This window comes from Oncorhynchus keta, unplaced genomic scaffold (assembly GCF_023373465.1).
Source record: "Oncorhynchus keta strain PuntledgeMale-10-30-2019 unplaced genomic scaffold, Oket_V2 Un_contig_16042_pilon_pilon, whole genome shotgun sequence".
Taxonomy (NCBI): Eukaryota; Metazoa; Chordata; class Actinopteri; order Salmoniformes; family Salmonidae; genus Oncorhynchus; species Oncorhynchus keta.
This window is the reverse complement of record NW_026279677.1, coordinates 69340-83901: the sequence shown is the minus strand read 5'-3', so window position 1 is coordinate 83901 and position 14562 is coordinate 69340. Positions and strand designations below refer to the sequence as shown.

Genomic DNA, 14562 nt, shown 5'->3' with positions numbered 1-14562 from the left:
TGTCATGCAATATGTAAGAATAGCAGCAGCAAAAATCACAAAGAATAAGACGAAATCCTGGAGGGATTACTTGTCTTGACAAACATGTATGGTCTGGCAAGGAGTGGCAAAGACTGGACTTTCCAGTCTGAAATGTTCTGTTTCAGTGTGAATTGTTGCATGTTATGTTGGCAAGCAACTGATTGCATGTTATGTTGGCAAGCAACTGATTGTAAAGCATTTAATCGAGTCAACAATACCTGTTCCAGTAAACGCTGTCGAAATACCTTTTCCCGTAAACGATGTCAATAGACTGACATGATGGACAACGCTTACCTGAAAATGGATTTTGACACGTCACTGCAACAGGAACTTCATTGTGCATCCATGAAGAGAAAAGGTTGTGAATTGTGAATTATTGCGGTGAAGCGTGTCATGTTGGCTATGAGCCGATCGAATCGGAAAAGGACCTTTCAGTGAAAGAATCACTCATATGTCTGGCATTTGTAGGCCTACCTGTGTCTAGTTCGTTAGGACACACCACATCTGTCCTTCTCTCTCTCTGTACCTCTCTCTCTCTCTCTCTGTCCGTCTCTCTCTCTCTGTCCGTCTCTCTCTCTCTCTGTCCCTCTCTATCTCTCTCTGTCCGTCTCTCTCTCTCTCTCTCTGTCCGTCTCTCTCTCTCTCTCTCTCTCTGTCCATCTCTATCTCTCTCTGTCCGTCTCTCTCTGTCTCTGTCCGTCTCTCTCTCTCTGTCCGTCTCTCTCTCTCTCTGTCCATCTCTCTCTGTCCATCTCTATCTCTCTCTGTCCGTCTCTCTCTCTCTCTCTCTCTCTGTCCGTCTCTCTCTCTCTGTCCGTCTCTATCTCTCTCTGTCCGTCTCTCTCTGTCTGTCCGTCTCTCTCTCTGTCCGTCTCTCTCTCTCTCTGTCCGTCTCTCTCTCTCTGTCTGTCTCTCTCTCTCTCTGTCCGTCTCTCTCTCTCTGTCCGTCTCTCTCTTTCTCTGTCCGTCTCTCTCTCTCTGTCCCTCACTCCTCTCTGTCCCTCTCTCTCTCTCTGTCCGTCTCTCTCTCTGTCCCTCACTCTCTCTCTGTCCCTCTCTCTCTCTCTGTCCGTCTCTCTCTCTCTCTGTCTGTCCATCTCTCTCTCTCTGTCCCTCACTCTCTCTCTGTCCCTCTCTCTCTCTGTCTATCTCTCTCTCTCTCTGTCCCTCACTCTCTCTGTCCCTCTCTCTCTCTCTGTCCGTCTCTCTCTCTCTCTGTCCCTCTCTCTCTCTCTGTCCATCTCTCTCTTTCTCTGTCCTTCTCTCTCTCTCTGTCCGTCTCTCTCTCTCTCTGTCCGTCTCTCTCTCTCTCTGTCCCTCACTCTCTCTCTGTCCCTCACTCTCTCTCTGTCCCTCACTCTCTCGCTGTCTCTCACTCTCTCGCTGTCCCTCACTCTCTCACTCTCTCGCTGTCCCTCACTCTCTCTCTGTCCCTCACTCTCTCTCTGTCCCTCACTCTCTCGCTGTCCCTCACTCTCTCTCTGTCCCTCACTCTCTCTGGCTTTCTCTCAAAATAACCTAAAACACAAGGTCAAATATACACTGGTGTTGCTTACCAAAACGATCTTGAATGTTCCTGAATGGCCTAGGGACAGTTTAAAGTGGCTTGAAAATCTATGGCATGACTTGAAAATGTCTGCCTAGCAATGATTAATAACCAACTTGACCTAGCTTGAAGGATTTTTTATTGAATAATGTGCAAATATTGTGCAATCCTAGTGTGCAAAGCTCTTAGAGATCTACCCAGAAATACTGTAATTGCTGCCAAAGGTAATTCCAACATGTATTTACTCAGTGGTGTGAATACTTATGTAAATGAGATATTTCTGTATTTAATTTTATATACTTTTGCAAAACTTTTCTAAAAACATGTCACTTTGTCATTATGGGGTATTGTGTGTAAATGGGTGAGACTGAGAAAACTATTTACGGGTTTTCTCAGTCGCTTTGGTGCATTTTTCACATCATCCCTAACATGTGCAAAATAACAAGTGCATTTCTCAGAAAAATTTGTACAAACTGCAATATACAATAGATATGTTTCTAAAGCTAGTCAGCCACTAAAAATCCTTAGTACATCTCTCAAAAGTAAATATTCATGCCAATGATCATGTCAGTGTCATCAGAATGATAAGTCATTGAGTCATTGTTCACGAACAAGGTCGTCAAAATGTTTAGGCATGTTGTCAATGTAACTGTGTACTTTGACAGTATTACCTGATGTAAACTTAGGCTACAGTTTGGATGACAGTTACTGTATTGAAAATGCACAAGGCTGCACTTCTATGGCATATATCAATTTCAACAGTACTATTTACATATTACTGTATGTGGGTTATTGATTGAAAGAGACGGGACAACCCAAGGGGCACAAAGGAAAAACAACTAAATTAGAAAGAAACGCAGAAAACCACCCCTAAGGCACAACTTTTCCCTGAGTCTCATGGCATTGTTTAATCGGACCATGGTGCAAATAGCCTCCTCCTGTTGAGGTGTGAAAAGGCCTCTGCCACCTGTTTGAGGTAATCTTGCAGTCAGTCCTATGTGGGGAAATGCAGTGATGCATCGCATACTTTCACATAGACAAAAACTATGCGAACACACATTTTACTGTAAAACATACAGGTGGGTGCATGTAAGGTGCAGTATGTATCTGTATAGAGTATATTTCTGTATGCTGTGAAATACAAGTGGACTACTGTAATATGAAGCATTGTAGGAAGTATACAGTATACTGCTTATATACAGTAACAGTGCACTGTACATTGGTGGACATACCTGTTCTCTCTTCGAAACGTTTGAACTATTGAGGACACGGTTGATCTCCCAATATTCGGCTGCACCCTTCGACCCGTCTCAGCCATTGTAAGGCCATGATTGACAACATGGTCTACAATAGTGGCCCCTATGTCCTCTTCTGCCTCTTCCTCTGTTTTGCCTTCCACCACGCATCCTTACTCCTCTTCTTCCTCCTCTTGGCTGTTGACCCTGTTCGTTTCCTGGTCCATCCATTATTGGTAAATTGCAACTGTGTTGTGGTCTGTCTATATATACTTGCCAATTGATTCTTCATGAGATGCAACTTTAAGCAATTTAGACAACTGGTTGATTGTTGGTTGAACGAACACTTTCCATTCCTTCATGAGTGAGGGTCAATTTCACCTGCACGATTCATCAATTCACGTTTTTGTACAAAAGGTCTAATAGAAATGTGTAAAACTATGCTTGACAGTTTATGACAAATAGTTCAACAATTTTGCATGTAATGGCTTATGCAAGGAACTCATGCCTAGATGTTTTGAGGGGTAAGACTATTGAACAGAGAACCATCTACGATATTTTGATCAACATGACATGAGCAATTGATAATGTGGAAAAAAGCTGACACTTGTACATTATCAATTGCAATTTGTTCAAAGGAATAAGACATTGCTTTAATGATGTGCACAAGTGACTAGATGATTTGGAATTTGTACAAGTAGTATCAAGAATTGCACTTTTGATCTAAGAAATGCACCAAAGCGACTGAGAAAGACTGTAATCCATTTTGAATTCAGGCTGTAATGTGGAATAAGTCAAGGGGTATTGTGATGGAAATATTTATGCGTGTGCTTTTCTAATAACCAATTTATGTGTTCATGCAAGTGACTGATTAAACGTGCCTGGGAGAAATCCGCACTGTTGTATCTACAATTTGGCAGGTTTTAAATAAACTTAAGTATCAAAAGTAAATGTAATTGCTCAAATATACATTAAGTATCAAAAGTAAAAATAATTTAAAATTCCTTACAAACCACACAGCACAATTTTCTATTTTTTATTTATTTTACCGATAACAATTTTCCTGTCCTGCTAAGCATTCAAAATGTAACACATCTTTTGGGTGTCAGGGGAAAATTATGGAGTAAAAAGTTATTTTCTTTATTTTACATTATTTAGTTTAGGAATGTAGTGAAGTAAAAGTATACGTTGTTATAAATATGAATAGTGAAGTCAAGTACAGATACCCCCCAAAACTACTTAAGTTGTACTTTAAAGTATTTTTTACTTCACACCACTTTAGCAGACTCAGAAACAAACCAATAGACAGGTAGTAGAGGTCATGACATAAACAAACCAATAGAGAGAGTGGCAGGTAGTCATGACATAAACAAACCAATAGAGAGAGAGTGGCAGGTAGTAGAGGTCATGACATAAACAAACCAATAGAGAGAGTGGCAGGTAGTAGAGGTCATGACATAAACAAACCAATAGAGAGAGAGTGGCAGGTAGTAGAGGTCATGACATAAACAAACCAATAGAGAGAGAGTGGCAGGTAGTAGAGGTCATGACATAAACAAACCAATAGAGAGAGTGGCAGGTAGTAGAGGTCATGACATAAACAAACCAATAGAGAGAGTGGCAGGTAGTAGAGGTCATGACATAAACAAACCAATAGAGAGAGTGGCAGGTAGTAGAGGTCATGACATAAACTAACCAATAGAGAGAGAGTGGCAGGTAGTAGACATAAACAAACCAATAGAGAGAGTGGCAGGTAGTAGAGGTCATGACATAAACAAACCAATAGACATGACATAAACAAACCAATAGAGAGAGTGGCAGGTAGTAGAGGTCATGACATAAACAAACCAATAGAGAGAGTGGCAGGTAGTAGAGGTCATGACATAAACAAACCAATAGAGAGAGTGGCAGGTAGTAGAGGTCATGACATAAACAAACCAATAGAGAGAGTGGCAGGTAGTAGAGGTCATGACATAAACAAACCAATAGACAGTAGAGGTCATGACATAAACAAACCAATAGAGAGAGTGGCAGGTAGTAGAGGTCATGACATAAACAAACCAATAGAGAGAGTGGCAGGTAGTAGAGATCATGACATAAACAAACCAATAGAGAGAGTGGCAGGTAGTAGAGGTCATGACATAAACAAACCAATAGAGAGAGTGGCAGGTAGTAGAGGTCATGACATAAACAAACCAATAGAGAGAGTGGCAGGTAGTAGAGGTCGTCATGACATAAACAAACCAATAGAGAGAGTGGCAGGTAGTAGAGGTCATGACATAAACAAACCAATAGAGAGAGTGGCAGGTAGTAGAGGTCATGACATAAACAAACCAATAGAGAGAGTGGCAGGTAGTAGAGGTCATGACATAAACAAACCAATAGAGAGAGTGGCAGGTAGTAGAGGTCATGACATAAACAAACCAATAGAGAGAGTGGCAGGTAGTAGAGGTCATGACATAAACAAACCAATAGAGAGAGTGGCAGGTAGTAGAGGTCATGACATAAACAAACCAATAGAGAGAGTGGCAGGTAGTAGAGGTCATGACATAAACAAACCAATAAAGAGTGGCAGGTAGTAAATGACATAAACAAACAATAGAGAGAGTGGCAGGTAGTAGTCATGACATAAACAAACCAATAGAGAGAGTGGCAGGTAGTAGAGGTCATGACATAAACAAACCAATAGAGAGAGTGGCAGGTAGTAGAGGTCATGACATAAACAAACCAATAGAGAGAGTGGCAGGTAGTAGAGGTCATGACATAAACTAACCAATAGAGAGAGTGGCAGGTAGTAGAGGTCATGACATAAACAAACCAATAGAGAGAGTGGCAGGTAGTAGAGGTCATGACATAAACTAACCAATAGAGAGAGTGGCAGGTAGTAGAGGTCATGACATAAACAAACCAATAGAGAGAGTGGCAGGTAGTAGAGGTCATGACATAAACAAACACATTTAGAGTTTGGGACCAAAAGGTTCTGTCTGCATAAAGATTATTCTGAGATAATTGGCTTTACATTTTCCTCGTTGATTTGAATGGTGTCAGCTATTTTTTATCTTGTATTCTTTTGAACTTAACATGAATTGGGGTATTTAGAGTATATATATATATATATATGTTGAGAACATTGAAAAGAACAAGGCTAAATGTCAATAACTCAATTTGAACAAAAATACAGATAGACGCTTAACAAACATTGAAGTAAAACAAGCATATATTTGGGGTTCTGATAGGGGTATAACACTTGAACTACACTCATGAGGAATTTATAAACATTCAAGAATCAATAAATATCATACATTTATTAGTCATAAAATGATTGCCCCTTTAAAGCAATAAATCATGTTTGAATGAGTGGTGAGGCAGAGAACAGTATAAAAGAGTACTTTTGCCTAAAATGTATTTGATCAATACAGACTTATTTGCATAACAGGATTCTCAACAACAAACAATTTCTTCCACTTTCTTGAGTCACAGGAGCAACAAACAGTTGATGCAAATGTCTATATCACAGAAAAGTGAATAAGAATGAACCAACTGCATTTGTGTCGTAACGTTACAGTATTCAGTATGTAAACTAGTGTTCATTTGTGTAGTTAACTTACACTATTCAGTATGTAAACTAGTGTTAATAGTTAATGTTACATATTCAGTATGTAAACTAGTGTTAATTTGTGTAGTTAAAATGTTACCGTATTCAGTATGTAAACTCGTGTTAATTTGTGTAGTTAATGTTACCGTATTCAGTATGTAAACTAGTGTTAATTTGTGTAGTTAATGTTATTTGTAAACAGTGTTAATTTGTGTAGTTAATGTTACCGTATTCAGTATGTAAACTAGTGTTAATTTGTGTAGTTAATGTTATTGTATTCAGTATGTAAACTAGTGTTCATTTGTGTAGTTAATGTTACCGTATTCAGTATGTAAACTAGTGTTAATTTGTGTAGTTAATGTTATTGTATTCAGTATGTAAACTAGTGTTCATTTGTGTAGTTAATGTTATTGTATTCAGTATGTAAACTAGTGTTCATTTGTGTAGTTAATGTTATTGTATTCAGTATGTAAACTAGTGTTAATTTGTGTAGTTAATGTTACCGTATTCAGTATGTAAACTAGTGTTCATTTGTGTAGTTAATGTTATTGTATTCAGTATGTAAACTAGTGTTAATTTGTGTAGTTAATGTTATTGTATTCAGTATGTAAACTAGTGTTAATTTGTGTAGTTAATGTTACCGTATTCAGTATGTAAACTAGTGTTAATTTGTGTAGTTAATGTTACTGTATTCAGTATGTAAACTAGTGTTAATTTGTGTAGTTAATGTTACCGTATTCAGTATGTAAACTAGTGTTCATTTGTGTAGTTAATGTTACCGTATTCAGTATGTAAACTAGTGTTAATTTGTGTAGTTAATGTTACCGTATTCAGTATGTAAACTAGTGTTAATTTGTGTAGTTAATGTTATTGTATTCAGTATGTAAACTCGTGTTAATTTGTGTAGTTAATGTTACCGTATTCAGTATGTAAACTAGTGTTAATTTGTGTAGTTAATGTTATTGTATTCAGTATGTAAACTAGTGTTAATTTGTGTAGTTAATGTTACCGTATTCAGTATGTAAACTAGTGTTCATTTGTGTAGTTAATGTTATTGTATTCAGTATGTAAACTAGTGTTCATTTGTTGTTTAAAGTTAAACTAAAAGAAAGGTGTGCTTTACTTTTGGTAAACCAGAAGTGACCCTGGTCAGGCACAAATCCAGTTACATTTCTCTAATCATATGCAATGAGAGCCTCATGTTCTTCAGCTCTGCTCTTCTTCAAAAAATAGACCACGACCACTGTCAGCAGAATCAAGGTCATGATGAACAGCCCGGCGAAGACGATGGTTCCCATGTCCGATCTGAGAAAATATGTAGCTTCCACATCTACAACAGGAGCTGCAATCAACAGCAAAAACAACCAAATAATGTCATCAGAGTAATGGGAGTTTATATTTGTTTAGGAAAAAGCAGGCAAGGAAAAGCAGTCATGAAAAAGTATTGGGACACAGACCATCCAGTCAGCATGTTCAGGGTTCAGGGTTATGTTTTAGGTCTGGTTAACCCTATAACCTCATCCTAAATGCTTCAACATAATTGTCTGGGACATACTGGTGTTTTTCTGGTCTAATCCTGATCGGAATGAATCCTTTACTAAGAGGGTGAACGTTATTTATAATAACGGTTACATGGAGAAAATCAGACCACTCTGAAAGGAAAATGGATGGCCCTCCCTTCAGCAAAAGATACACTACGAGGCCAAAAGTATGTGGACACCTGCTCGTCAAACATCTCATTCCAAAATCATAGGCATTAATATGGAGTTGGTCCCCCATTTGCAGCTATAACAGCCTCCACTCTTCTGAGAAGGCTTTCCACTAGATGTTGGTACATTGCTGCAGGGACTTGCTTCCATTCAGCCACAAGAGCATTAGTGAGGTCGGGCACTGATGTTGGGCGATTAGGCCTGGCTCGCAATCGGCATTCCAATTCATCCCAAAGGTGTTCAATGAGGTTGAGGTCAGGGCTCTGTGCAGGCCAGTCAAGTTTTTCAACACCAATCTTGACAAATAATTTCTGTATGGACCTCACTTCATCATTGTCGTGATGAAACAGGAAAGAGCCTTCCCCAAACTGTGCCACAGAATTGGAAGCACAGAATCGTCTAGAATGTCATTGTATGCTGTAGCGTTAAGATTTCCCTTCACTGGAACTAAGGGGCCAAACCATGAAAAACAGCCCCAGACCATTATTTCTCCTACACCAAACTTTACAGTTGGCCCCACGCATTCAGGCAGGTAGTGCTCTTCTGGCATTCGCCAAACTCAGATTCAACCGTCGGACTGCCAGATGGTGAAGCGTAATTCATCACTCCAGAGAACGCGTTTCCACAGTTCCAATGGCGGCGAGCTTTACACCACTGCAGCCGACACTTGGTATTGCACATGGTGATCTTAGGCTTGTATGCGGCTGCTCGGCCATGGAAACCCATTTCATGAAGCTCCCAAAAAACAGCTCTTATGCTGACGTTGCTTCCAGAGGCAGTTTGGATCTCGGTTGTGAGTGTTGCAACTGAGGAGAGACGATTTTTAGGCGCTTCAGCAGTCGCTGGTCCGTTCTGTGAGCTTGTTTTGCCTTCCACTTCCCGGCTGAGCCGTTGTTGCTCCTAGGTGTTTCTACTTCACAATAACAGCACCTATAGTTGACCTTTAGCAATGCAGTAACTTGACGGACTGACTTGTTGGAAAGGTGGCATCCTACGACGGTGCCTCTTCAGTAAGGCCATTCTACTGCCAATGTTTGTCTATGGAGATTGCATGGCGGTGTGCTCAATTTTATACACCTGTTAGCAACGGTGTGGCTGAAATAGCAAAATCCACTCATTTGAAGGGGTGTCCACATACTTTTGAATATATTGTGTATTTTCAACGATTTCAGTTATTTTACAGAGTTACAGTAAATCAGTCAATTTAAATAAATTAATTTCCTCCCTAATCTATGGATTTCACGACTGGACAAGAACAGAATCTCCATATCAAGTTGAACAGAACAGAACATAGGCTATAGGGGCGGCAGGGTAGCCTAGTGGTTAGAGCGTTGGACTAGTAACCGGAAGGTTATAAATTCAATCCCTGAGCTGACAAGGTACAAATCTGTCGTTCTGCCCCTGAACAGGCAGTTAACCCACTGTTCCTAGGCCGTCGTTGAAAATAAGAATTTGTTCTTGACTGACTTGCCTAGTTAAATAAAGGTAAATGAAATAGGCTAGTCTGACCGCAAGTTGGTGCATTTGTTGGACTAGGCCTAATCAAACAAAACATTTCAGAGGAAGCCTTTGACTCTCTTCCTGAACTGCCACAATAGGCCTACAGAGCACAGCCATTGGTTAGGATGGGCCTACAGAGCACAGCCATTGGTTAGGATGGGCCTACAGAGCACAGCCATTGGTTAGGATGGGCCTTGGTTACAGAGCACAGCCATTGGTTAGGATGGGCCTACAGAGCACAGCCATTGGTTAGGATGGGCCTACAGAGCACAGCCATTGGTTAGGATGGGCCTAGAGCAGATTGCACAGCCATTGGTTAGGATGGGCCTACAGAGCACAGCCATTGGTTAGGATGGGCCTACAGAGCACAGCCATTGGTTAGGATGGGCCTACAGAGCACAGCCATTGGTTAGGATGGGCCTACAGAGCACAGCCATTGGTTAGGATGGGCCTACAGAGCACAGCCATTGGTTAGGATTGGTTGGTTAGGATGGGCCTACAGAGCACAGCCATTGGTTATGGGCCTACAGAGCACAGCCATTGGTTAGGATGGGCCTACAGAGCACAGCCATTGGTTAGGATGGGCCTACAGAGCACAGCCATTGGTTAGGATGGGCCTACAGAGCACAGCCATTGGTTAGGCAGGGGGAAGGGATGGTCAACAAGAACAGAGCAGGCAGGGGCTCAGGGTTGGAATATCCATTGCAGTGTGTAATGCAGCCTAGTTTGATTTACACCATCCCATCAGCTATCTGTGCTTCTCCCAGCCATTGGTTACTCATTTGTTGCCTATAGACTATGGATCATTTGATTGAGACCACTCTAAACAGCCTATAGGCTATGGATCATTTGATTGAGACCACTCAGCCTAAACAGCCTATAGGCTAGGATCATTTGATTGAGACCACTCTAAACAGCCTATAGGCTATGGATCATTTGATTGAGACCACTCTAAACAGCCTATAGGCTATGGATCATTTGATTGAGACCACTCAAACAGCCTATAGGCTATGGATCATTTGATTGAGACCACTCTAAACAGCCTATAGGCTATGGATCATTTGATTGAGACCACTCTAAACAGCCTATAGGCTATGGATCATTTGATTGAGACCACTCTAAACAGCCTATAGGCTATGGATCATTTGATTGAGACCACTCTAAACAGCCTATAGGCTATGGATCATTTGATTGAGACCAAACAGCCTATAGGCTAATCATTTGATTGAGACAGCCTATAGGCTATGGATCATTTGATTGCCTAGACCACTCTAAACAGCCTATAGGCTATCATTGGAGACCACTCAAACAGCCTTTGGATCATGAGAGACCACTCTAAACAGCCTATAGGCTACATTTGATTGGACCACTCTAAACAGCCTATAGGCTGGATTGATTGAGACCACTCTAAACAGCCTATAGGCTATGGATCATTTGATTGAGACCACTCTAAACAGCCTATAGGCTATGGATCATTTGATTGAGACCACTCTAAACAGCCTATAGGCTATGGATCATTTGATTGAGACCACTCTAAACAGCCTATAGGCTATGGATCATTTGATTGAGACCACTCTAAACAGCCTATAGGCTATGGATCATTTGATTGAGACCACTCTAAACAGCCTATAGGCTATGGATCATTTGATTGAGACCACTCTAAACAGCCTATAGGCTATGGATCATTTGATTGAGACCACTCTAAACAGCCTATAGGCTATGGATCATTTGATTGAGACCACTCTAAACAGCCTATAGGCTATGGATCATTTGATTGAGACCACTCTAAACAGCCTATAGGCTATGGATCATTTGATTGAGACCACTCTAAACAGCCTATAGGCTATGGATCATTTGATTGAGACCACTCTAAACAGCCTATAGGCTATGGATCATTTGATTGAGACCACTCTAAACAGCCTATAGGCTATGGATCATTTGATTGAGACCACTCTAAACAGCCTATAGGCTATGGATCATTTGATTGAGACCAAACAGCCTAAACAGCCTAAACAGCCTAGGCTATGGATCATTTGATTGAGACCACTCTAAACAGCCTATAGGCTATGGATCATTTGATTGAGACCACTCTAAACAGCCTATAGGCTATGGATCATTTGATTGAGACCACTCTAAACAGCCTATAGGCTATGGATCATTTGATTGAGACCACTCTAAACAGCCTATAGGCTATGGATCATTTGATTGAGACCACTCTAAACAGCCTATAGGCTATGGATCATTTGATTGAGACCACTCTAAACAGCCTATAGGCTATGGATCATTTGATTGAGACCACTCTAAACAGCCTATAGGCTATGGATCATTTGATTGAGACCACTCTAAACAGCCTATAGGCTATGGATCATTTGATTGAGACCACTCTAAACAGCCTATAGGCTATGGATCATTTGATTGAGACCACTCTAAACAGCCTATAGGCTAGGATCATTTGATTGAGACCACTCTAAACAGCCTATAGGCTATGGATCATTTGATTGAGACCACTCTAAACAGCCTATAGGCTATGGATCATTTGAGGCTAGGGAGACCACCTTATAGGCTGATTTGATTGAGACCACTAGACTATGGATCATTTGATTGAGACCACTCTAAACAGCCTATAGGCTACGGATCATTTGATTGAGACCACTCTAAACAGCCTATAGACTATGGATCATTTGATTGAGACCACTCTAAACAGCCTATAGGCTACGGATCATTTGATTGAGACCACTCTAAACAGCCTATAGGCTACGGATCATTTGATTGAGACCACTCTAAACAGCCTATAGACTATGGATCATTTGATTGAGACCACTCTAAACAGCCTATAGGCTACGGATCATTTGATTGAGACCACTCTAAACAGCCTATAGCCTCACTTGATATTGCGTGTCCAGTGGAGAATCAGAGATGAGGGGTGGCATCAGGCACACATCGATATACAGCCTATTATGAAACTAATTCAAAAACACTGAGAAATATTTACATTTCATCTATTACATGACCCTCCCCTGGACTAAACCTCAAAAACCTTCCCCTTGACTGAAATAGAAAAAGCATAACCCTCCCCCTTTTCCTCCAGGTACCATTTCTGTACATTTCGATCCATCCCTAACAGTGGGGTAATTACCTGCACGGGTCTTTTCACCTGCACCTGTCTTCTGGTCTGCACTGGGCTGGGTCTCTCTGACCACACGGAAAGGACCCTGGGTAATGTAGTGCCTGTCTGTCTCTCCGTTGGGGAGATCTCGCCTGCGCCTCCGCGAGGCTTTGTTCAGGCAGCCCTGGTCACACCTAGAGTTGGGGTTTCCTACCTCACACAGGATGACGGTACAGGTGAGGAACACCTGGAGGAGGGTCATGGGATGTGAAAGGGGAGGTGATCATCCAAGAAGATGTTCCTAATACCGGATCAACATCCACAATCAACCAGTTTGATTGATATTTTTGAAATAAACATTGAGGTTGAAATCTGTGTCTGAATAAGACCAAACCTGTGCGTCTTGATGTCGTCAGGTAAATTCCACATTGATGCAACATGATTATTCTCTAATAAAGTTAGTAAATATAACAAAAGTAAGAAAGAATGTGAAGTCAAGTCATTTTGATGTTGGGTTTTACCTGGTCGTAGCTCCCAGTGAATTTGAAGGCCTGGACCTCAAAGTAGAATTGGGTTCGGTTCCCGGGATAAACCTTGACTGTCTCGTCCTTTAGACACCTTCATTGTAAAAGAAAGAAAGGAAGTACATTTTTACTGAGACAGGATGGAGACAAATTCATTCATGATTACGTTTGTGTAATCTCTCAGTCCCATTTGAAGCTTGCCAATAGCATTATGTGCTTCTCTTAGTCAATAAAGACTGGTAGACAAATAGCAACTGTGGAAAACAAAACAAAAATATTAGGGAAAACAAAACAACATTGTTTACCATTTAGGAAGGTGACATTATGTTGACTGTTACCTGTTGTTTACCATTTAGGAAGGTGACATTATGTTGACTGTTACCTGTTGTTTACCATTTAGGAAGGTGACATTATGTTGACTGTTACCTGTTGTTTACCATTTAGGAAGGTGACATTATGTTGACTGTTACCTGTTGTTTACCATTTAGGAAGGTGACATTATGTTGACTGTTACCTGTTGTTTACCATTTAGGAATGCAACATTATGTTGACTGTAACCTGTTGTTTACCATTTAGGAATACAACATTATGTTGACTGTTACCTGTTGTTTACCATTTAGGAATACAACATTATGTTGACTGTAACCTGTTGTTTACCATTTAGGAATACAACATTATGTTGACTGTTATCTGTTGTCACACATTCTTTACTCTTGCAGGTAAACAAAATAAGATGAGCTTTTCAGGCCACATAATGCAACAGGGGTGGTAAACAAGGAAAAAGGTTGTGTGTTTCCTATGCTGCCTTGAGTGTGTAATAGTTTGTCATGCAGGGCTCCCTTGTAAAGCAGACCTTGGTCTCACCGGGACTCCACCCTGCCTAAATAAAGGTTCAACATGTCAGAAATACAGCACGACGGCAGATTCCTGCAATTCCACTTTCACAGCTTCAAGCCCACAGCCTTTCTGTGGGACCCCTGCCTCACCCGTCTTTGATGAGGTCATAGAAGAGACTGCTGCTGGCGCTGTCATCCGGAGTGGCTTTGCAAGACTCCACCAACAGCTGTACCTTGGGCAGATCGGCCTGGGCCTGGATGCCCATGTACAGCCTGTCCATTAGCTTCACCTTCACTGGGTAAGCACTGGGATCCACCTTCTGGGTGAACTTACTGTCCTTGAAGACCTCAAAGGTGTAGCCGAAGCTCCCAAAGTTGGACTCTGTGAACATGTAGTTGGAGCTGTGGATCTGGTAATAGTTGGAAATGCTGACGGTCTTGGGATACCGGCAGGAGAAGCCGATGTTGATCCGGTTACGTCGCGTGATGG

At 41.1% G+C, this 14562-nt stretch overlaps 1 protein-coding gene and 1 long non-coding RNA gene across 25 annotated transcripts; one reads left to right on the top strand and one right to left on the bottom strand.

Moving 5' to 3' along the window:
• The first annotated feature begins 4112 nt into the window (after positions 1–4112).
• LOC127919236 (uncharacterized) lies at positions 4113–6292 on the top strand. 24 transcript variants are annotated; one of them, XR_008102301.1, is made up of 6 exons: positions 4113–4156; positions 4337–4480; positions 4633–4767; positions 4801–4881; positions 5065–5343; positions 5468–6292. It is a non-coding gene; the product is annotated as an uncharacterized LOC127919236 (long non-coding RNA). The 24 variants fall into 24 exon arrangements; XR_008102286.1 differs by having other exon boundaries at positions 4290–4480; XR_008102287.1 differs by having other exon boundaries at positions 4198–4480.
• A 392-nt stretch (positions 6293–6684) lies between these two features.
• LOC127919235 (oncoprotein-induced transcript 3 protein-like) lies at positions 6685–14557 on the bottom strand. The gene is made up of 4 exons (XM_052502727.1): positions 14223–14557; positions 13234–13330; positions 12743–12959; positions 6685–7739 (listed from the first exon to the last, which is right to left on the bottom strand). The coding sequence occupies exons 1-4, from the start codon at positions 14462–14464 to the stop codon at positions 7573–7575; spliced, it is 723 nt and encodes a 240-aa protein (XP_052358687.1). The 5' UTR covers positions 14465–14557; the 3' UTR covers positions 6685–7572.
• Between the last annotated feature and the right edge of the window lie 5 nt (positions 14558–14562).

Coding starts and splice junctions, on each gene's coding strand:
- LOC127919235 (XM_052502727.1), bottom strand. CDS start 14,464: ATGTTCACAGAGTCCAACTTTGGGAGCTTCGGCTACACCTTTGAGGTC. Junction 13,331..14,222: donor TATGACCTCATCAAAGACGG/GTGAGGCAGGGG, acceptor TTTACAATGAAG/GTGTCTAAAGGACGAGACAG. Junction 12,960..13,233: donor TCACTGGGAGCTACGACCAG/GTAAAACCCAAC, acceptor ACCCTCCTCCAG/GTGTTCCTCACCTGTACCGT.